Consider the following 23,775-nt stretch of genomic DNA (forward strand, 5'->3'; position numbering starts at 1 on the left):
GTACAGGAGACCTCGATTCTCTTCCGACTCAGTCTCTGACCTGCAGTATAGCCTGGGAAAGTGCCTTGACTTCTCTAGGCCTCAGTTTCCCAATCTGTACACAAATGGAATTGGTGGCACCATAGCTATGGCCTTTCAGTTCTTTCCTTTTGACACTACAGGGATTTACAGAGGCACCTCGGGACCCTCTGTGATGGAAAAAAGGAAGGTGGGGGCCGAACATGGTGGCTCACACCTGTAATCCCAACAGTTTGAGAGGCTGAGGTGGGAGGATCACTTGAGCCCAAAAGTTTGAGACCAGCCAACATAGTGAGACCCTGTTTCTACAAAAAAATAGAAAAAATTAGCCAGGTGTGGTAGCATGTGCCAGTAGTCCCAGCTACTCAGGAGGCTGAGGTGGGAGGATCACTTGAGCCCAAGAGGTTGATGCTACAGTGAGCCATGATCATGCCACTGCACTGCAGCCTGGGCAACCCTGTCTCAAAAATAAATAACTAAAGTGGTTGTGGGGAGCACTGAGGGAACCTGGGCCCTTACTCTTCCGATCCGAAGCGCTTTCCCATCTGTTTGTACAGGGTGTCTGCAGAGCTGCTGCACGTGTTTGTGCTGGTTGTTCTATACACAACTTCAGGGGGCACTAATCACATCCTAGGCTATCGGAATGGATTGCCCTGGAGCTCTGCATGCACAGCCTGTGCAGCTAAACATACAGCCCTGTTGGTGTGTGGGAGGTGCAAACTGTTGCTAATAACTAAAACTGCCTGGATTAGCTGGTTCCCTGGGGTCCTCCCAGCGTGGATATTTTGTTGCTCAGAGGCAGGTGGCGTTTTCCTTTCACCACTAGACAGCCTGGCCCTGGGATTCCCCCTCCTGCCACAAGCAGCTTCAGCCTGCACATCATCCTCCCACCGAGGCTTCTTGGCCAGGCTGCCAGCTGCGCCACCCTCCCGGGGATGCTGTATTTCACTGCATCCTGGCCAGCATGTGACTGTGGGGGCCAGGGGCGGGGTGGCCCCTGTGCTCAGAGTTGGCTCTCTGCCATGCAGGTGATGATCTGGAACCTGGATACAAAGGAGTCTGTCATCACAAGCCCCATGAGGACAATTAGCTGTCACCAAGATGTGATCCTCTCCATGTCCTTCAACACCAACGGCAGCCTGCTGGCCACCACCTGCAAAGACCGCAAGATTCGGGTTATCGACCCCCGAGCAGGCACCGTCCTCCAGGTCAGTGCTGGGCCAGGGGCTGGCTCAGGCTCAGAGGAGCAAGGGACAGAGTGGGGACAGGGGGAGGCTTCAGAGAACAGGACAGTGATGCTGTCAGCGTCTGGGCCACGCCTTCACAGGCAGCATCCCCGTCTGTCCTCTCGGGATTGCCGGAAGGTGGGATATGCCCTTTCCATTTTGTAGGTGTGAAAACTGAGGCCCTTGAGAGATGAAATGACTCACCCCCATGGAGAGCTGGAATCTGAACCTTGTCTGACTCCGAAGCTTGTTGGCGTGCCTCAGCCCTGGCCAGGGGTCAGGAGAGCCGAGCACACCACTGTTTAGCCACTGTGCAGCCTTGGGCAAGCACTTCCTGCTCTGGACCTCTGTTTTCTCATTTGCAACAACGGGCTGTTAGTCCTTCCTCTCCGAGGATTAGATAAGACAGGCCAGGTGGCAGTGCCCACCCTTGTAGGGGTGCCTGATACTTTTTCAGCAAGAACAGGGAGCTGGGCAGAAGTTTGCTTCTGTTCTTGCTCAGAAAAATAACTCTTAACAAAGATAGCCGGGAGAGACTCCATGTGGATGACAGGGATCCAGGTGGTGCCCCTGGAAGAATCTCCAGGCAGAGCTGGGGTGAGAAAGGGAGGCCTTCCAGGTAGAGCGGCGGCATAAGCAAAGCAGGGAGGCCAGAAACCCTAGCTGCCCCCTGGCATCCCCTCCAGTGTTTCTCCAATACCAACTGCACATGTCCCTCCAGGAGGCCAACTACAAAGGGCACCGGGCCAGCAAGGTGCTGTTTCTGGGGAATCTGAAGAAGCTGATGTCCACGGGCACATCCCGATGGAACAACCGGCAGGTGGCCCTGTGGGACCAGGTGAGGGCTGCACCCCATCCCTCACCATCACCCCTCAGCTGAGAGCCAGCGTCATTCATTCATGCATGCATTCATTCAGACACCCATTTATGTCTCACACATTCAGTGTAGACTGCCAGGTGCCAGGGATCCGGGGATGAATAGCAGGGAGATGCCGACAGCCCCAGGCGAACCCAGACCCTGTGCATCTTGCCACTCTAGGGAGATGGGTCAGGATCCAGGGGATGCCCTGGGCTAGAGGAGGGGAGGTAGCTAAGTCTGGGACCACGACTAGGAGGAAGGGAGAAGGAGAGGGCCATCTGGGCAGAGGGGGCACCTGGAGCAAATGTGGTACTAACGGGTATGGGGAGATTTCATCAGGACAGCTGAGGGTGGAGCGGGGCGAGGTGAGGGCCAAGCTGGCGGTAGTGTTTTGAGGGAGCATTTGACAGGAGTTTCAAAGACTTGACAAATCACACTTTCTCTCTGAGTCTCCTTCATCTATTAAAATAAATTTTAAAAAACAGGTAAGGGAAGATTGGAATGAGATCGGGTGTGTCAAAAGTGATTTGTTATGGCCAGGCATGGTGGTACATGCATGTAATCCCTGCACTTCGGAAGGCCATGGTGGGAGGATCGCTTGAGGCCAGGAATTCGAGACCAGCCTGAGCTACACAGCAAGACCCCCATCTCTGCAGAAAATCAGCTGGGTGCAGTAGTGCACGTCTATAATCCCAGCTACTTGGGAGGCTGAGGCGAGAGGATCGCTTGAGCCAAAGAGTTTGAGGCTGCAGTGAGCTGTGATCGCACCACTGCACTCCAGCCTGGGTGACAGAGTTAGATCTTGTCTCAAAAAAAAAAAAAAAAAAAAAGTGATTTGTTAAGGGCAGAAAGCTCACAAAATAGGTGGCAGCAGCATTTTAGTGCCTTTAAGATGTCATCTCCACCAGAGAGTAGCCCACACATTGGAACCCAAGAACCAGGGACGTCTTCCCCCAGCACACACATAGAAAAAAATCACACTTTTTCTCTGACACACACACTCTCGCCCAGAGCACCATGGCAGGAATTCTTATCTCCGGGAGCACCACTGAGGGCCCCCAGGAGTGACCCAGGCCTTCCCTGCCTCCCCTTCCCCTGCAGGATGACCTCTCTGTACCTCTGTTGGAGGAGGACCTGGACGGCTCCTCGGGCGTGCTGTTTCCCTTCTATGACGCGGACACCAGCATGCTCTACGTGGTGGGGAAGGTCGGCTTGGCACGGGAGGGAGGTGACTGCCTGGACCCCTGAGACAGGGTCAGACAGCAACCTGGGGCTGTTGGGAGCATGGGGCAGGGATGGGCAGGCCACTCGTGCCCTGTGAGAAGGAACCCCTCCCACCCTCCTGGTTCCCTAAGAACACCTGGAGCCAGGGCTCTGGCTGGACACCTTGAGCTTGTCCCTTCCCAACTGCAGGCCCAGATATGGGGGGACCATTGGTGTTTCTCAGCAGGGGCACCTGCTGAACTGGGGGCAGAACAGGTCTCCACTGGGTAGGACTATCCCATATCTGGCAGCCCTGGCCCCTGCCCACCAATGCCAAGAACAGCATCTCTCCCCCTCCATCCAAGTCATTATGACAACCAGAAATGTCCCCCATGGTAAGACCTTCTGGATGACCTCTGAGGCCACCCCAGTTCTGACCTTTGCTGCTGCCCTCAGATAGGAGCGGGATTTGGACTTGTCTTCCCAGAGCTTCTGTCTTAGAGGAACAAGGGTGGGCTTTGGGTCATGGTGGGGGAGGATTGAATTTTAAAGTAAGGGCCTGGGCCCAGCACAGTGGCTCATGCCTATAATTCCAGCACTCTGGGAGGCCAAGGTGAGAGAATCAGTTGAGCCCAGTAGTTCAAGACCAGCCTGGGCATAGTGAGACCAGCATAGTGAGACCCCATCTCTACGAAAATGAAAAACTAAAAAATTAACCAGGCACGGTGGCACACACCTGTGGTCCCAGCTACTCGGAAGGCTGAGGCGGGAAGATGGCTTGAGCCCAGGAGGTTGCAGTGAGCTGTGATTGCACTACTGCTCTCCAACCTGGGCAATAAAGTGAGACCCTGTTTAAAAAAAATAAGACAAAATATAAAATAAGATGAAGATCCCCCCCATCACCCTCCTGCCTTAGTGACAGGGCCCCCGGTTTCCTGGTGTTCCCTCGAATGAGATGGGTTTGCCGATCATCAAAAAAAAAAAGCCAGGTTTTTGCTGCATGGCTGGGTTGCTGATGAGCTGATGAGATCCAGCTCTGAATCGCACCCTCCCCTTCCTCCTCCTCCTCAGGGAGATGGCAACATTCGCTACTACGAGGTGAGCGCCGACAAGCCTCACCTGAGCTACCTGACTGAGTACCGCTCCTATAACCCACAGAAGGGGATCGGTGAGTGAGGGCCACTGAAGTTCATGCCTGTAATCCCAGCACTTCGGGAGACCGAGGAAGGAGAATCGGGCTCAGGGCTTCAGTGCTGGCTCTGGGGAGACAGGGATGAGTCAGACGGAAGGAGGGACAGCATAGCAACACTCTGACTTATGGGGGCTGTACTTGAGGCGGGCAGCAGCACAAAGGAGGAAGTCAAGGAAGGCTTCTCAGAGGAGGCAACATTGGAGGAACTGAAAGAGGATGCAGAGCCCAGCAGGCGAGAGAGGGATATGTTCCAGGTCAAGGTTAAGCAGTTGCAACAAGAGCAGAGATGGAAAGGGCTGACCTAAAAGAGCCTCCAGGAAGCAGTCCTCAGCTCCTTTCTAAGTGTGTCTGAGGATAAAAACCCAGCTATATTTCTGTGATCTACAAGAAACCCACTTTAAACATAAAGACATGGCTAGATGAAAAGTAAAGGACTGGAGAAAGATGCACCATGCTAACCCTACTCAAAAGGAATCTGGAGTAGTTTGATTGAGAGCATTTGGGTCACAGGAGCTGTGGGGATGGAGATGGAGACCCTTAAGCAGAGCAAACTGCCTATAAAAGTTCAGCTAATCCAGCACTTTGGGAGGCCGAGGCTGGAGGATCTCTTGAGCCTAGGAATTCGAGGCTAGCCTGGGCAACAAAGTGAGACTCCTGTCTCTACAGATAAGTAAAAAAATTGAGGTGCATGCCTGTGGTCCCAGCTACTTGGGAGGCTAAGGCAGGAGGATCGCTTGAGCCCAGGAGTGTGAGGCTGCAGTGAGCTATGATCGTGCCACTGGACTCCAGCCTGGGCAACAGAGTGAAAGAAAAGAAAAAAGAAAAGAAAAAGAGTCTCAGAAAAAAAAAATAGTTTAGCTAAAATAATTTAAATATTTGAAGGTGAAGAGTCTGATTAATTCAACTCCGTTTCCCAACATAGGGCCCAGTCCAGTGTAGGTATTTGTCCCTGAGCTTTTTTCTGGGAGGAGGCTGGCCTCTGTTCAGGTCCAGGTGTGCAGCCTGGCTTTGGCCCTTTCACTGTGGCCCCAGGCTAGCCAGAACCTCTTGGCCCTCCCTGACTGCCTGCAGGTGTCATGCCAAAGAGAGGACTTGACGTGTCCTCCTGCGAGATCTTCCGCTTCTACAAGCTGATCACAACCAAAAGCCTCATCGAGCCCATCTCCATGATTGTGCCCCGGCGGGTAAAGGCAGTGGGGACCGCGTGGGAGGGAGGTGGGGAACCTGTCCTGGAGAAGACAGATCCAGGGCTGTCAGGTACCAGAGCATGGAGCCCACATTCATGGGGCAGCCACAGAGCGGCCTTTCTCACAGCAGGGTGACATCAGTGGGCGTCAGGAATCCTGGGTCTTGGCCCACCTCTGTTCTTGAGCTGCTGCGTGACCTCGGGCAAGTCCCTTTGTTCTCTGGGCCTCCGTTTCCTCAATTCAGCAGGGGTTGGGGAGAGCCTGGACTCCCAGCTCTAAGGGCCCTTCCCATCTGAGCAGCCTACCCTATCACCCTCCTCACTGTCTGGATTTCTCCTACAGTCGGAATCCTACCAAGAGGACATATACCCTCCAACAGCAGGGGCCCAGCCCTCCCTGACGGCCCAGGAGTGGCTCAGCGGGATGAATCAAGGTGAGGAAGACAGAGGAGAGGCCCAGACAAATGTGGCAGGAACGTGGAGTGCCCAGTGGCCCCAAGCAACTGAGAGGGGTTGGGCCTGGATTTTTATTCTCTCATAACCTCAGAGGTCATGCCCTTGACCTTCAGTCCCCAGTGGGTAGCATGGTCACATACAGGTCCAGAAAGTCAGGGGGCTTGACCTGAGGGCTCAGGAAACTCCAGCTCAAGGGACTTTGCTCCATGGAAAGCTTCTTTACACTCTGAGGCTATGCGGGGTGCCTGGACCACCTTAGCCAGACTCCCCATCCCTGTTCCCCACCCCTAGCTCTGCAATTCTTTTTTTTTTTTTTTTTGGAGACAGAGTCTCACTTTGTTGCCCAGGTTGGAGTGCAGTGGTACCATCTCAGCTCACTGCAACCTCCACCCCCACCCCCGCATTCAAGTGATTCTCATGCCTCAGCCTCCTGAGTAGCTGGGACTACAGGCACGTGCCACCATGCCCAGCTAATTTTTTGTATTTTTAGTAGAGATGGGGTTTCGCCATGTTGGTCAGGCTGGTCTCAAACTCTTGACCTCAAGTGCTCCACCTGCCTCGGAAAGTGTTGGGATTACAGGCGTGAGCCACCGTGCCTGGCCTTTTTCGATTCTTCTTGACCCAAGAAGTCCTCCAGGCAGCAACCCCCACCCAGGTCCCTCTGCCTGCCCTGCCTGTCCTGAGCCACTCTCCTGCTCCTGCCAACATGAAGGCCAGCCCAGCGGAAGCAGCCACCCCAGCCGCTCCCTCTCCCTTCCACCCCCCAAACTTCCTTCACCCCCACCCCAGTGGCTGAGTGGGCCTCCTGGTGTACTGGAAGAGCCTCTGCCTTGGGGGACAGGGAACCAGTGCCAAGTCGTAGTTCTGGATAACCTTAAGTAGGTTTTGCTCCCTGGGCCTCAGTTTCCTCATCTGTAGCCATGATGCCAGCCTCCCCTGCTTCTTGGAGGTGGTGAGAGAACTAATGGACTTGGTAGATGGCGGGGTGCAGTGTGGGTGGGACTGTCCTTACAAAGGAAGGGCAAGGTCTCACGTGAGCTTGAAGTGCTTGGGGGGCTGCTCCAGTGCACGCACCGTGCTGTTCCTACAAAACAAGCTTCACTTCGAGGGTGGCACATGTGGGTATTTGTATCTGGTAGCCCTGCTCTGTGGCTTTGTGCCTGTCCACATGTAGCTGTATTTCCCACACCTGTTGCATGGGTCAGCATGGCTCTGAGTATCTCTGCATGCTGCCTGTGTCATTGGTGCCCTATATGCCCATCTGCCCATGGGCACCCAGTCCTCACACAGCTCTGCTTCCCTTCCAGACCCAATCCTGGTGTCACTTAGGCCTGGCTCTGAGCTGCTGAGACCCCACCCACTGCCTGCAGAGAGACCTGTCTTCCATTCCATGGCCCCAGCCTCACCCCGGCTCTTGAACCAGGCAGAAAAGCTGGCTGCAGAAGATGGCTGGAGGTCTTCCTCCCTGTTGGAGGAGAAGACGCCAAGATGGGCAGCAGAGCACAGGCTGGAGGAGAAGAAATCCTGGCTGACAAATGGCTTCGATGTTTTCGAATGCCCCCCACCAAAGACAGAAAACGAGGTGTGAAGGAGAACGGGGTGGGCCTTTCACATGGGGCAGCTGGGGTGGAGGGCAGCAGATCCAGGCTGAGAAGAAGGGAGAAAATGAGGCATGAGAATAACCATCTGTGTGGCCTGGCCTGGTTGCTTGTCTCATTTTGTTAATTCATTCAACAAACAGGCAGTGAGCTCCATCTTATGCCAAAATAATGGGCATAGATAAAGATGGTGGGAGGCCGGGCATGGGGGCTTACGCCTGTAATCACAGCACTTTGGGAGGCCAAGGTGGGCAGATCACAAGGTCAGGAGTTCGAGACCAGCCTGGCCAACATAGTGAAACCCTATCTCTACTAAAAATACAACAATTAGTCGGGCATGGTGGCACGCACCTGTAGTCCCAGCTACTCGGGAGGCTGAGGAAGGAGAATGGCTTGAAACCAGGAGGTAGAGGTTGCAGTAAGCCAAGATCATGCCACTGCACTCCAGCCTGGGCAACAGAGCAAGACTCCATCTTGAAAAAAAAAAAGATGGTGGGGACCAGCTGCAGTGGCTCACACCTGTAACCCCAGCACTTTGGGAGGCCAAGGTGGGCGGATCTCTTGAGGCCAGAAGTTTGAGACCAGCCTGGCCAACATGGTGAAACCCTGTCTCTACTAAAAATACAAAAATTAGCTGGGTGTGGTGGTGCGTGCCTATAATCCCAGCTACTCTGGAGGCTGAGGCAGGAGAATCACTTGAACCCAGGAGGCAGAGGCTACAGTGAGCCAGGATCACACCACTGCACTCTAGCCTGGGCAACAGTGAGACTGTCTCAAAAAAGAAAGAAAGAAAGAAAGAAAGAAAGATGGTGGGAAACCATCTGTAAAATGAAGAGGGTTTGACCTGATGGATATCAAAGTTTTTCCAGTTCTGATATTATAGGATTTTCTGTGCTTTCAAAGTCCACATTTGTTAAGTGCCTACTGTGTGGCAGATCCTGGGGTAGGCACTTTGATATAGCATGTGATTGAATTCTCTCAACAGCCCTGGAAGTGAGTCTGAAGTGGCTAAGAACACAGAGGCCGGCATCTCACAGATGGATTCTGATCCTGGCTCTGCTGAGTACTAATTTAGGGTCTCAGACCCAGAGACTGAATGTCTCTAAGCTGCCGTTTCCACAGTGGTACAGTGGGGACACTGGCACTGCCACCCTTATAGGGGTGTCAAAACGTTCCAGTGGGATAACAAAGGCCCTTAGGGCATCACTCAACATCTAACACCCATTCTGCACAGCGGCAACAATTATGATAATGATGAGGGCAGTTTTCTGACCCCATTTCCCGGAGAAAGTAATGGAAGCTCAGAGTGGGTAAATAACTTGCCCAAGGTCACACAGTTCAGTGGTGGCATAAACACCAGTCCCCAGACTTCAGAGCCAGGCATGCTTTCCTCTATTCCATGGAGGATCTCTGGAGGCAAAATACATCTGAAACATGCCAGTCTTCTTGAATTTCATTTACTGGGTGAAGAAAACAAGGTGTTTGTAAAAGATCTATGCAGTGACAGCCTCATCAGCCCTCTGCCGTGTTAATGTAACCACCTCCACCTTTCTGAGTCAAAGACAGATAGCAGTTTAGCTTTCAGCTGGTGTTCTGACACCCTGGTGATCCTGCCTTCCAATCTTTCTTCCCCAGTTACTGCAGATGTTCTACCGACAACAGGAGGAGATCCGAAGGCTCCGGGAGCTGTTGACCCAGCGAGAGGTCCAGGCCAAACAGTTGGAACTGGAGATCAAAAACTTGCGGATGGGCTCAGAGCAGCTCTGAGCAGAGACTTCTGCCCTCCTCACCCTCAGGGACACCACTCGGCTCCGTGGGGAGGTTTAGAACCAAACCACAGGTCCCCCTAAGAACAACCACTATTTCTATATTTTTTACCAGAAAACAAAACTCTCCATCGCTGAAAGAGATTCCAGTGGGACATGGTGCCGTTTTTCTATTTGCCTTCTTGCAGCAACAGTTTCTGAATTGACTTTGTTTTCAGACGATGCCTTCTGTTGAATTCTGTTATTAAGGGTCCATGATGAGCTGTAACTTCTCAAGAGGAAGAAACACAGTAGAAAACTAGAGCTGGAAGGACCTCGGTTGACCTGTCTGTGATTTTCAAACTGTGGTCCAGAGAATAGGGGAAGACTGGGCCAGACGCAGTGGCTCATGCCTGTAATGCCAGCACTTTGGGAGGCTGAGGTAGGCGGATTGCTTGAGGTCAGGAGTTTGAAACCAGCCTGGCCAATATGGTGAAACCCTGTCTCTACTAAAAATACAAGAATTAGGCTAGGCGTGGTGGCTCACGCCTGTAATCCCAGCACTTTGGGAGGCCAAGGTGGGCGGATCTTCTGAGGTCAGGAGTTCAAGACCAGCCTGGCCAACATGGTGAAACCCCATCTCATACAAAAATTAGCTGGGCGTGGTGGTGCATGCCTGTAAACCCAGCTACTTGAGAGGCTGAGGCAGGAGAACCACTTGAGCCTGGGAGGCGGAGGTTGCAGTGAACCAAGATCATGCCACTTCACTCCAACCTGGGCAACAGAGTGAGACTCCATCTCAAAAAAAAAAAAAAAAAAAAAGAAAGAATAAAACTTAGCCAGCCGTGATGACAGGTGTCTGTAATCCCAGCTACTCAGGAGGCTGAGATAGGAGAATTGCTTGAACCTGGGAGGCAGAGGTTGCAGTGAGCCAAGATTGTGGACTGCACTATAGCCTAGGTGATAGAGCAAGACTCCATCTCAAAAAAAAAAAAAAAAAAAAAAAAAGAGAGAGAGAGAGAATAGGGGGAGACTAAGCAGGAAGGCTGTGTCTCCCTTCCCCACACTGTGTTCCAACCAGATAGCTCCCTTTTATTTTATATGTTGGGCTAATATGAAAAACAATTCTGCTAGTAAAAAAAAAAATTTTTAGAAGTTTGAAAACTAGTGATTTCACCCAAGTTCCTCATTTTACAGGTGGGGAAACTAAGGCCCAGAGAGAAGCAGGTGATATTTGTTTCATGGCAGGGCTGGGCTGAGATCCTGTTTTTCCGGGTCTGTCTTTTTGTTGTTTTGGGTCTGATGCAGTTCTCAGCCCACAGAGTAGAAATCTGTTGCTTCTGCCCTCAACTGTGCCCCAGCTTACTCAGTGACCTCTTGCAAGTCCTGCCCTCTCTGGTCTCAGTTTCTTCATCTGAACAAGGAGTACCCTGGAACAAGCTGCTGTCTGCAGGATCTGCCACCTGAAACCTTGACCTAAGGGAAAACTACCTATGGGGTGATCTGGGTTTGCTGCAGAAACTAACAGACACTGGCAAGGGGCCAGGGGCATTCAACCCAATTCTACAACACAGGCAGGAGGTCCAAACCAACCTTTCCAACCAGAAACCAGCCTGATGTGGGTAGATGCTGTCCCTTATGGAGGGATGCAGACTTCAGAGCTGTGCCCATGACTGCTGACTGCCACCACCAAGGCCCTCAGGTACACAGCCTGCCTCCTGCAGGATGATGTGGGCAGATTTCAGCCCTAGTTAACAGAAGAGTGCCCCAGGAGGTAGGGGGCCCCCATCCCTGGAGGCATGCCAGTAGAGCCTCTGGCCACCTAACCAGGAGGACTTCTGAAATGACTCTACGAGGTAAAGAAGTAAGACCAGATGGTCCCAAAGTTCCCTTCTAGCCTGAAAGCTTTTATTTGTCCCTCCTTAGTGAATCTGTGTTCCGAGCCCTACTCTAAAGTTCAGTGGTCAATACAATAGTCCACCAAGAGACTGGGAATGATTAGAAGTGAAATTGGTCCATCCTTACCAAGGAGGGGCAGATGATCTCCATTGCACAGGGCGATTAGATTCGGGAGCTGAGATGGGGACTGCAGGAGGCCATCCAGCCTGGTAGGTTTCAACCCAAGCTGTGTACATTAGAATCCCCTTGGGAGCGTGCAGGAAATACAGATGCCCAGGCCACATTCCAGACCAACTGAAGCTGAATCTCCAGAGTAGGGCCTGTATGTTCATATACGCTCCACAGGTGATCTGCAGGACAGTGAGGATGGAAGACTGCATGTGTACCTATTTCAAGATGAAGAGGACAGCAAGCTCCAGATAGGAGCTGGGACTCAACTCTTAAGTCCTGGCTGGTGGCTCCTTAAAAGTCTAGAAGTGTTGTCCCAAGCCCTCCCTCAACATCTCTGGGAACCGCAGCTGCAGCACAATGGGGGTTCAGCGCCCCTGTTTGCCCCTTCCTTAGCCATGGTTTATTCTGCTTGTCTGTCTGCACAGGCCAGATGCTCATGTTCCTTGTCTTATTCTCCATTTACTCAGTCACTGGGGCTCACTCCCGTCTGATGCGCCAGCCAAGATTGCCTTAGTGTGCTCCAGAACAGAAGGCCAAATCCCAGGCATTGCCAGGGCAGCAGAGCTCTACAGGATAGACTTACCTCTCCCACCTGTGTGGCTAGCACTTCACAGTTTACAAACTCCTCCCACCTCCACTCACTGACACATGCTATTCTAACACAGGTTAGGCAGGTATTCCAAGCCCCATGTTCAGAATCAAAGACCTAGCCTCAGAGAAGTGAAGAAACATCATGCCAAGGTCGCTGACTGCCAAGCGGTAGAGGTGGGGTTGCATCCAGAGAGCTTCCTGGTATGCCTCTGCACAGCGCCATTCCTTGGCCAGCTCTCTCCACCCCAAAGGACCCAGACTGCACACTTAAAAACAGGACACAGGTGTCTTTGAACAAACTTTTTTTTTTAATTTTTACATCTAGAATAAATTATTTAAATTATTTCACAGCAAGGGAGAGGGATAGGTAATTTTTATCAGATATTTTTTTAAACCATCTGTTTTTTAAATTACGTTTTTGTTTATGTTCTTGAGCTGAGGTAGTGGAACTCGCCCAGCGCATTCAGGGCCCAGCCAGTTGGCAGAGCATGCCCTCATCTCCTTATTCCATACCCCGGGCGTCCCCTTTCTGTTGACTCAGGAACTTTCTGAGAATGAGGACAGCACTAGGAGATGAGCTTTGGCGGGTATCCATCTTACTGCTACCGTAATTGTGCTTCCTGGAACAAAACTTGAGATTGTATCAGAGAAGGAAACAGGAAGTCAGAAATCAAATCTATGCTTTTAATTGAAACCGTGCCTGAAACAGTTTGAATGATTGTTTTAATGTTGTTTCTGAAATTCCTTGTACCTTTGTGAAAAATAATAATAATAAATAAAAGTGAAAATAAATAGATGTGGAATGTGCGATGGAAATAATGTCACAAAATAATAAACATCTGGCCAGACATTTTACTACAAGGAGCTTTCCTTGTCTTGATTTGTTCCACAAATACCAATTAACTATCTACTGTTGGAGTCAGACACCAAGCTGGAAAACAGGCAGGACAGACAGTCTTTGCCCTCTCCAGTTTTCAGTCATGGTTGGGGGAATGGGGAGGGCCAGGATAGGGGAAACATAGGCTGTTCTGGAAGGAGAAGCAGGGAAGGTTTCCTGGAGGCAAAGATAGTAAGGTAGAAATCTGCAGGATAAGTTGGAATACTCAGGGCAAAGGGCATTTGGGAAGAAGAATGTTCCAAGCAGGGTAAACTGCACGTCCTCCAGTCTTGAAAAATCAAAGGGTGGAGCGTAGGCAGGGCGGGGACCAAGGATCTTAAGAAAGAGCCAAGGGCTTTAAAAGTGGGCTTGGAGACTTGAGCCTGGGGGCAACTGGAATTTGGGGTGGGGGTGTGTCTGTGAAAGTTGTCAGTACCAAAACAGAGTCACTTATGTCAAAATCAAACTAAATGGTGCTCCTGTAGTCTTAGCTACTCCAGAGAATGAGGTGGGAAAATCACTTGAGCCCAGGAGTTAGAGGCTGCAGCGAGCTTTGATCGCACTACTGCACTCCAGCCTGGGCAACAGAGCCAGACCCTGTCTCAAACAAAATAACTAAAGGGTGCTGGGAGGCCATGAAGTGGGGGGCCCTCACCAACGATTTGCCTGGTAACAGGAATTACCAAACTGCAGCCTTGCACAAAGAACCACAGCATTGCACAAAAGCCACGATATGAGGACATCTGCCCAGCAACTGCCTGTTCAACTTTCGGATTGAAGCCACCCGTATTAATTCTTGTAATCAAGTATTATTATTTTAAAACAATGTATGCAATCCTCCTCCTTCTGCTTTTAAAAGCCTCTACTTTCCTTTGCCTCCCTGCGTACTCCGCGCCTCTACCCCTTGGGTGCCATGGCACATTTATTCCCGAATTGCAATCCTTCTGCTCAGTCCGAAATAAACTCAATTGGAGAATCTCTGTGTCGTTATTTGAGCTTGACTAGGTTTCTTATAGTTGTGGGAATGATTATCTTTCCCGGGAAAAGGGCAAGAGAGGATCAAGGGAAAGTGAGAGGAGCACCCCTGGAAGGTCCAGCCAACTTTGGTCCCATCACCAGGGCTGCAGTTTTCTGGGCGTTAGTGATCCAGCGTCATTAAGCAGGAAGCCCACCCTCTCCCGGCTGGCTTATTAGGAGCCTCCCATTTCTGCTGAGGCCACCTCCTGGCCTGGGCGGGCAGAGGGAGCACCCTGCTGGTCGGAGGATGCTCCCTGCAGGCTGTCATCCTCCCAGCGGCCGGCCGGCCGGCCTGGAGCCGCCCCGCCCACGGCCGAGGTTTCGGTTTCCCGTGGGAGCCCCGCCCCGTGCCCCGGGGAGCCGGAGGTGGCGGAGATGAATGGCGGGCGCGGCGGCTAGCAGCCGGACCCCTGGGGGGTCGGAGCTTGTCGAGGGATGCGGCTGGCGCTGCCCGGAGCATGGCGACCGCATAGCTGAACTCTTCTGTCGCCGCTGCCACCGCTGTGTGTGCGCGCTTTGCCCGGTGCTGGGCGCGCACCGTGGCCACCCGGTGGGCCTGGCGCTGGAGGCGGCGGTGCACGTGCAGGTGGGGACGGTGTGGACGGGGTTCGCCGCGCGGGAGTTGGGGGAGCCAGTCCAGGCATAACGGCCGAGGAGGGGAGGTACCTGACCGTGGCCAGTGGCGGGTTACAACCTGGAAACCAAAGGTGCCCCAGAGGGCGTCTAAGCGGTCGATCGAAAGTTCAGAGGGGGAGACTGAGACCCAAGGAAGGGCAAAGGCGAGCCAAAGCCATCAGTTGAGCTTCAGAAAAGGTGGGTTCAGGAGTGAGAGGTTGGGAGCCCAGGCTGGTACCCAGATGTCCTTGACTGTGTCCACCATGGCCGATCCACCACACTGCCATTGGGCTGGAAGATAGTCTGCCTTCCAGTTAACAGAGGTGCAAACTCTCCCTCTTAATCAACAGCCCTATGTAGCTAAGAAAGCCACACAGACATCTCGGGTTTACTCAATCTGCAATCCATAGAAAGGGCCTGTGAACCTTGAGTTGAGGACGGCTGATTGCCCTTGGAGCAGCCTCAGCTGTCACTACCTACCTCCTCTCCCCTCCCCGGCCACACAGACGCTCCCATTCCTACTCGTGGCAGCCTTGGGTGAGCCATTATTATTACGGCCATTTTATAGGCCACAAGAGGAAGGCTCTGGAGGCAGGGTCAGGCCTTGAACCCAGGACTCCATTAGCCAGATGCCCCCAGTAGAGCCATTGTCACCATAGAACCTCACCCAGGTATAATCCTAACAGTGCCCAGGAACTTTGGGCTCCTGCTCCAGCTTTCCAGCTGACTTGTTCTGTGGCTCCTCTCAAATCCTTCTCTCTCTCTGGGTTTCATGAAGCCTGGGCATGGTAGGCCCTCCTGTCTGACAGATGTTGATCCTACCACTTCCCTCTCCAAGAAGTCTTCTGTGATGAACTCGGCCTCATCTTGAGCTTTTCCCGGGTACTGCATGACTCCAGACTACCACATTGTGACAACCGTGGAACTCCAAGGTGAAAAGGGGATCATGGGGGACAATCCAGTGGAGTCGTGGGCTCAAGACCTGTCCCTGCCACCAGACCCTTCCTTTTTTTAACTTATGAAATGGCTGTAATTATAATAATGGCTGCTTGAAAAACCTATTCAGAACTAACAAGGCTGCTTTCCACAGATCTGGCTGAAGAGTCTCACCCATCCATTTGTCCATTCCCCTACCCACTACCTACTGTCAACTTGAAGTAATAAGATTCAGAAAATAGGATTAAGTACAGAGTTTATCCAAGCCTAAAGCCTGAGGATGGCCAACTGGGACCATAGATTCAAATTTCCGAGACTATCCACTCTGATTAGCAGCAGTTACATATAAGTTTTTAAGGAAAAAAGAAGAGGCAGTTCCTAAATTGTTTACCAAGAATTTACATTAAAATGACATAAGCAGTCGGGCACAGTGGCTCATGCCTGTAATCCCAGCACTTTGGGAGGCTGAGGCAGGAGGATCACATGAGGCCAGGAGTTCGAGACCAGCCTGGCCAACATGGTGACACCTCATCTCTACTAAAAAATATGAAAATCAGCCAGGTGTGGTGGTACACATCTGTAATCCCAGCTACCCAGGAGGCTGAGGCATAAGAATTGTTTGAACCCGGGAGATGGAGGTTGCAATGAGCCGAGATCATGCCACTGCACTCCAGCCTGGGTGACAGAGTGAGACTCTGTCATAAATAAATAAATAGAAAAAGAGAATCTCTATGGCAGAACAACACCAAACCTATTCCACTGGAGAGTCAACTAAAAACATCATGAAGAAAATCCCAAGCCTTCTTTAAAATCCAGGAATTGGCTTCTAAAACTTTTTCTACAACCTTCCTTGTTGTAGCCAGGAAATAATTCAGGATTTAGTCCAAATTGTAGGAAAATAATAAAAACTCGGAAACAATGGCCAGGGCTGGAATCTAATAACAGGAATAACAGGTGTGCAGCACTAACAGGTGTGCTAAGATTTTCTTCTGAAACGTAATTTTTCTCTCTCTAGTTCCCTGTTTTTAGCAAAAATGAGTCTTGATAGGACAAATTTACTTGCAAATTAAGTTTTAGTAGTATACTTGGCCTGATAATTTGCATTATTGGAACTTTCATAAGGAATTTTGGATTTCACTTTTTTTTTTTTGACACAGGGTCTCACTCTGTCACCCAGACTAGAGTGCAAGGCATGACCTTGGCTCACTGCAACCTCCACCTCCCAGGCTCAAGCGATCCTCCTACCTCAGCCTCCCAAGTAGCTGGGACTATAGGCATGCACCACCACACCTGGCTAATTTTTTTTGTACTTTTTTTTTGTAGAGATGGGGTTTCACCATGTTGTCCAGGTTGGTCTAGAATTCCTGGGCTCAGGTGATCCTCCTGCCTCAGTCTCCCAAAGTGCTGGGATTATAGGCATGAGCCACTATGCCTGGCCTGGATTTGACTTTTAAAAGCCTCACAGCTAAAAAGCCAAACCAAGGATTTACCATCAGACTATGCCTGTGATACCCACACACATTGGGCGAATTCTTCTCTTCTCAAGGTTCCAAAATATCTTGAGGTTTCTAGACCTGTCAGAAAGTGACATTCTTTACTTACCACAAGGTTGGGAACCTTGTAAGGGAACTGTGTAGACAAGGTACCAAGCCAGTCCAGTCTTTCCAAGAGTCTTTTTTTTTTTTGAGACAAGGTCTCACTCTATTGCCCAGGCTGGAGTGCAGTGGTGCAATTTTGGCTCACTGCAGCCTCTGCCTCCCAGGTTCAAGTGATTCTCCCACTTCAGCTTCCTGAGTAGCTGGGACTACAGGTGTGAACCACCACTCCTGGCTAATTTTTGTATTTGTTGGTAGAGATATGGCTTCACCATGTTGGCCAGGGTGGTCTTGAACAACCCAAAGTCAAGTGAACTGCCCACCTCAGTCTCCCAAAGTGCTGGGCCCCCTTTTATTGTATTTTATTTTATTCTTGTTAACATTTTTTAATAGAGGCAGAGTCTCACTATGTTCCCCAGGCTGGTCTCAAACTTCTGGACTCAAGCGATCCACCTACCTCAGCCTCCCAAAGTTCTGGGATTACAGGCCTGAGCCACCAAGCCTGGCCACCAAGGGTCTTTTTATGGCTCTGTAAAGTCAACTTCAGTTCCTCAAAGCAGTCTGGTCATATATGAAGATATATCATTTCAGTAAAAGCCTTGGTAAAATTACCAGAGTCTCCAATGTGGCCTGTTATGAAAGAAAACATATTCTTATTGAACTTATGCAAATAACTATATTGTCATAAAATTACAATAGCCACGTGCGGTGGCTCACCTACCTGTAATCCTAGCACTTTGGGAGGCTGTGGTGGGCGGATCAGTTGAGGTCAGGAGTTGGAGATCATCAGCCTGGCCAACGTGGTGAAACCCCGTCTTTACTAAAAATATAAAAATTATGCCGGGTGCAGTGGCTCACGCCTGTAATCCCAGCACTTTGGGAGGCCAAGGTGGGTGGAGCACGAGGTCAGGAGTTTGAGACCAGTATGACCAATATGATGAAACCCTATCTCTACTAAGAATACAAAAATTAGCTGGGCATGGTGGCGGGCACCTGTAATCCCAGCTACTCGGGAGGCTGAAGCAGGAGAATTGCTTGAACCCAGGAGGCAGAGGTTGCAGTGAGCCAAGATTGCACTACTGCACTCCAGCCTGGGCAACAGAGCGAGACTCTGCCTCAAAAAGAAAAAAAGAAAACTTAGCCAAGCGTGGCGGCATGTACCTGTAATCCCAGCTACTTGGGAGGCTGAGGCAAGAGAATTGCTTGAACCTGGGAGGCAGAGGCTGCAGTGAGCCGAGATTGTGCCACTGCACTCCAGCCTGGGTGACAGAGCAAGACTCTGTCTCAAAAAATAATAATAATAATAATTTAAAAAATGAAAATAAAAAATAAAATAAATACAAATAGTTTGCAAATTTTGGAGAAATCAGATAAAGAGAAAGACAAATATTTCAATTTTGCTCACAAAAGTATACTTTATCCAGTTGCTGTGACAAAAGAAAAAATTTTCTTTACTGAAAAACAATATAAAAAGAATCAGCAATGTTTCAAATATTTTAAATCATAAAAATCACTTTTATCTTCTATCAGTTTAGTCCCATGTAAATAATTCTTGCTGTATTTGATGTTGGGTTATCAGTCTTCATGAATGCCTCAAGTTTTTATTAGAGTTCTGGAAGTTTTTACTTAGTCCAGTGGTATGATCTCTGAAGTTACCAGAAACCTGTATTCAAGAGTACTTGTCAGGATTTTTTTCAAAAATATCCTTAAAGAAGAAGCAAATTTTGGGCTGTAGCTGATTATAAATGACTTTTTTTAAAAAGAATCAAAGTAAAATAAAAATTGTCTATGGATGATAAAAGGCTTAGAATAGCCACGGTCAAAGATGAAATTGACTAGGATATTTGGTTATTTGTGTGGCATACAACAGTTTATCATAATAATTATGATAATGACATACTGATAACATATACCAAGACATATCAGACTTTTAGGAATCTCATACAATTTTGGAACACATTAGTAATACACTTTTATAAATATAACTCAAAGAAACAGCATTTCTTATTTGACAATATTTCCCATATGACTTTGACATCCCAAATAAGCCTAATGTGTCTCTTTTGGACTTCCAGGGGTTCTGGTTACGCCCAAGTTAGCTTGGGTCAAAAAGACTTAATTTTTGAATTTAAAATTTAATTTTGGAAAGTATCTCAAATATTAAAGGTTTAAAACACTTGATATAAAAATAAGAAAGGTTTAAAATACATGATCAAAATAGAATCACAGGTCACTACAAAATAATGGTAACTGATTTAGCCAAAATGATAATTCAAAGATTTCAAAAAGCAACAATCACTCTGATAAAGGAGATTCAGTTCTCAATCAAGAGACCTACAAAAGACAGCATGGGACAAACTCTCCCCTGTTACCTTTTCTTTGCCATCTATGCAAAAGCAAATAACATCTTTCACTGTCTCTTATTAATACTACATTACATTTTTATTCAAAGGAGAAAAACAAGTTTTACTTTTAGGCCAGGCACAGTGGTTCATGCCTATAATCCTAGCCCTTTGGGAGGCCAAGGCAGGCAGATCACTTGAGCTCGGGAGTTCAAGACCAGCCTGAGCAACATGGTGAAACCCTGTCTCTACAAAAGATACAAAAATTAGTTGGGTGTGGTGGCATGTGCCTATAGTCCCAGCTACCTGGGGGGTTGAGGCAGGAGGATTGCTTGAGCCTGGGAGGTCGAGGCTGCAGTGAGCCAAGATTGCACCACTGAACTTCATCTTGGGTGACAAAGTGAGACTCTGCCTCAAAAAAAAGAAAAAAATTACTTATGTATTAGTATATTATCAATTATCCAATCTCAGTCAGTTTTGACTACACAAGGTAAGATTTCCATAAACCTTCAATAATCTCTCACCATTTTCTATTAAAGAGCAGATCAATGCTCTGATAAAACCCAGTGGTTGTTCCAACACAGGAGCCCAGATTCTGGCCTTACATGAGTGTACTTTTGATATTAATACTTAAGTTTTAGAAAAACTTATTAAAAATTTCCTTCTTTTTTTTTTTTTTTTTTTTTTGAGATAGAGTTTCGCTGCTGTTGCCGAGGCTGGAGTGCAGTGGCATGAACTGTCTCACTGCCACTGCACTTTCATAAGGAATTTTGGGTTTCACCATGTTGGCCAGGCTGGTCTCAAACTCCTGACCTCAGGTGATCCACCTGCCTCGGCCTCCCAAAGTGGTGGGATTACAGCCATGAGCCACCGCACCAGCCATTTCCTTCTGATTTTTTTTTTTTTTGAGATGGAGTCTTGCTCTGTCACTCAGGCTGGAGTGCAGTGGCGTGATCTCTGCTCACTACAACCTCCACCTCCCAGATTCAAGTGATTCTCCTGCCTCAGTCTCCTGAGTAGCTGTGATTATAGGTGCATGCCACCACACCTAGCTAATTTTTGTATTTTTAGTAGAGATGGGATTTATCCATGTTGGTCAGGCTGGTCTCAAACTCCTGACCTTGTGATCTGTCTGCCTCGGCCTCCCAAAGTTCTGGGCTTATAGGCATGAGCCACTGCACCCAGCCATTTCCTTCTTATTTTAACCAATTTGATCACATACAAAATGACTTTTATGAGATTAATCTTCCACAGACCTTCTAGAATTTACTTAAATCTTCAGTTTTGTCCTATACTTCCTTTTTATTTTGGCATTCTACGTTAGGACAAAAATTTACTTCCCTTTTCCCGTTATCATTTTGACTACACAAAGTTCTGTCTCATGCAAAAGAAAAATTACTCTTTCAACAGTCTTTACCAAAAACACATCTGACTTTCTCTATACCCTCTGTAAATAGAATTGTTTCTTTTATATCAAGTAGTTTTAATCACATATATTAACTATAATTTTCACTCTTAGTAACCCAAATTTCCAGTGAAAAACCTAGGAAGTAAGTAATTTTTAGCTGTTTTCTACCAGCATTTGTAGATTAAAATAATTTCATAATTTCTAGAAAGATGGCTCCTAAATTTTTTTTGTTAACAGATTGAAATATATTTAGCTTTTCTTTCTTTTTTTTTTTTTTTTTTTTTTTTTTTTTTGAGACGGAGTCTTGCTCTGTGCCCCAGGCTGGAGTGCAGTGGCGCAATCTCGGCTCACTGCAAGCTCCGCCCCCCGGGTTCACGCCATTCTCCTGCCTCAGCCTCCCAAGTAGCTGGGACTACAGGCGCCCACCACCACGCCCCGCTAGTTTTTTTTGTATTTTTTTAGTAGAGACAGGGTTTCACGGTGTTAGCCAGGATGGTCTCGATCTCCTGACCTTGTGATCCGCCCGCCTCGGCCTCCCAAAGTGCTGGGATTACAGGCTTGAGCCACCGCGCCCGGCCTTATATTTAGCTTTTCTATACCATATAAATGATTCAGACATTTTATGATGACCTATTACTTAATTTAACATAACGTGATATTAAGTTACTGAAAACAATTTTTGTTTGTTTGTTTGTTTTTGAGACGGAATTTCACTCTTGTTGCCCTGGTTGGAGTGCAATGGTGCGATCTTGGCTCACTGCAACCTCCGCCACCTGGGTTCAAGCGATTCTCTTGCCTCAACCTCCCGAGTAGCTGGGATTACAGGCATGCACCACCACGCCTGACTAATTTTGTATTTTTAGTAGAGATGGGGTTTCTCCATGTTGGTCAGACTGGTTTCGAACTCCTGACTTCAGGTGATCTGCCCACCTTGGCCTCCCAAAGTGCTGGGATTACAGGCGTTAGCCACCGTGCTCAGCCTGAAAACAATTTTTAAAACTATGAAATGTTCATTTATAAACTTTTATCCCATTTACATTTATTTTATTTTTTCATTCTTAACTATTTTGCCTGAATAGTTCATTAAACAAAGCTAGCCACCATCAATTTATTTCTTTGCTAATCATTTCTGTAGCCTGTGAATGTCATCCTCCCAAGCAGCTGGGACTTGAGGCATTCTCCACCATGCCCAGCCAGGTTTTTTGTTTTGTTTTGTTTTGTTTTGTTTGTTGATTTTTGGTAGAGATGGGGTCTTCCTATGTTGCCCAGGCTGGTCTCAAACTCCTGGACTTAAGTGATCCTCCCACCTCAGCCTCCTGAGTAGCTGGGATTACAGATGCAAGCCACCATGCTCAGCTTTTGAATCTCATTATGTAAGGTTGACACTGTGAATACTTACTTTGCGTCCACATACCCAGTTTCCTATCCATTCACCCATTATTCATTCATCCATCCATCATTCACCAAACATCTATTCAGCATACATTTTGGGCCATGAGTCAAGGAATAGATCAGATCCTTCCCTGACCTGGAAGAGTTCCCTGGCTGGTTGGGGGAAAAGCTGGCAGCTCCCGACGATAAATTCTTTTTTTTTTTTTTTGGAAATAGGGTCTCACTCTGTTGCCCAGGCTGGAGTGCAGTGGCGTAGTGGCATGATCATGGCTCACTGCAACCTCCTGGGCTCAGGTGACCCGCCCCTGACCTCATCCTCCCAAGTAGCTAGGACTACAGGTGCATGCCACCACGCCCAGCTAATTTTATTTATTTATTTATTTATTTATTTATTTATTTATTTGCAGTAGAGGCAGAGTCTCACTGTGTTGCCCAGGCTGGTCTCAAACTCCTTGGGCTCAAGTGATCCTCCTACCTCAGCCTCCCAAAGTGTTGGGATTACAGACATGAGCCATCATGACTGACCAGCCCCTGATAATTCTGTTCAATTCAGCAAACACTTCTGTGTCACCCCCTGGTCCCTGTGGGGAGTGGGAATGAAGCAAGCCTGCCCTCAAGAAGCTCCCAGTCAATGGGGCGGCCAGATCTGGGCCCAGCAGCTGAGTGTAAGGCCAGCTGTAAGAAAGGCTAAGATGGAGATGAGATCACACCCTTAGGGAAGGGGAGTGCAGAACAGACTTTGGGGAAAACAGCAATTTCCAAAAGCAGAGATATGGAAGGTGGAAAGAGCAGGAAGCATGAACCCCACTGACCTCTCATGTAGTCCAGGGCCAGAGGGTCACAGACTCCCTGGAATGTATGTTTCATGAGGGCAGCACCTGGAACAGGGCCCAGCACATAATAGGTGCTCAGTTAATACTCAATAAGTAGATGCTCTTTCCCAGACCCCAAGCTGTTTGCCTTAAAGTCCTATTTGAAAGACTGGGAAAGCAAGTCACAAGCAAGGCTTATCCTAGATAAAGTAAAGTGTGAGGAGGGGGTGCAAATCAAGATTTGAGACATACCTGATGCGGACCTCCAAGGATCAGAGAGGTCCTAGTCCCAGCTCATCCACTAACTTGCCACATGACTTTGGGCAAGTCACCTCACCTTCAGATGCCTCCATTGGAAAAGAATACAAGGGTAAGAGGAGGTGACCCCTGCGGGGGGCCTGTTATTTGGAAAGTGACAGTATTATGACTTTTTTCCTAACTCCTTCCTGTACAGAAACTCAGCCAAGAATGTTTAAAGCAGCTGGCAATCAAGAAGCAGCAGCACGTTGACAACATAACCCAGATAGAAGATGCCACCGAGAAGCTCAAGGCAAGTGGACATTTCTTCCTCATTCCCATGGAAAGACCCACATTTCCCCCCAGACACAAGGCACCCCCAATATGGAGCCAGTGAAAA

General features: G+C 48.9%; 2 protein-coding genes across 3 annotated transcripts in view; both read left to right on the plus strand.

The window, feature by feature from the left end:
- The window catches only part of CORO2A (coronin 2A), a 71,889-nt gene extending 58,884 nt beyond the window's left edge, over positions 1-13,005 (plus strand). For both annotated transcript variants that reach the window (XM_050762160.1, XM_050762161.1), the window contains exons 5-12: positions 1,047-1,226; positions 1,966-2,082; positions 3,205-3,309; positions 4,378-4,474; positions 5,570-5,682; positions 6,028-6,118; positions 7,448-7,722; positions 9,374-13,005. In XM_050762160.1, the coding sequence (XP_050618117.1) occupies positions 1,047-1,226; positions 1,966-2,082; positions 3,205-3,309; positions 4,378-4,474; positions 5,570-5,682; positions 6,028-6,118; positions 7,448-7,722; positions 9,374-9,505 (1,110 nt within the window). In that variant the 3' untranslated portion in view covers positions 9,506-13,005. The remainder of the gene's footprint in view (positions 1-1,046; positions 1,227-1,965; positions 2,083-3,204; positions 3,310-4,377; positions 4,475-5,569; positions 5,683-6,027; positions 6,119-7,447; positions 7,723-9,373) is intronic.
- Positions 1-23,775, plus strand: part of TRIM14 (tripartite motif containing 14) — a 131,646-nt gene that overhangs the window by 85,560 nt on the left and 22,311 nt on the right. Inside the window, exons 2-3 of the mRNA XM_050762190.1 lie at positions 14,386-14,624; positions 23,593-23,688. Coding sequence (XP_050618147.1) covers positions 14,418-14,624; positions 23,593-23,688 — 303 coding nt within the window. The 5' untranslated portion in view covers positions 14,386-14,417. The remainder of the gene's footprint in view (positions 1-14,385; positions 14,625-23,592; positions 23,689-23,775) is intronic.

The sequence above is a fragment of the Macaca thibetana genome, chromosome 15, assembly GCF_024542745.1.
Source record: "Macaca thibetana thibetana isolate TM-01 chromosome 15, ASM2454274v1, whole genome shotgun sequence".
NCBI classification, from domain to species: domain Eukaryota; kingdom Metazoa; phylum Chordata; class Mammalia; order Primates; family Cercopithecidae; genus Macaca; species Macaca thibetana.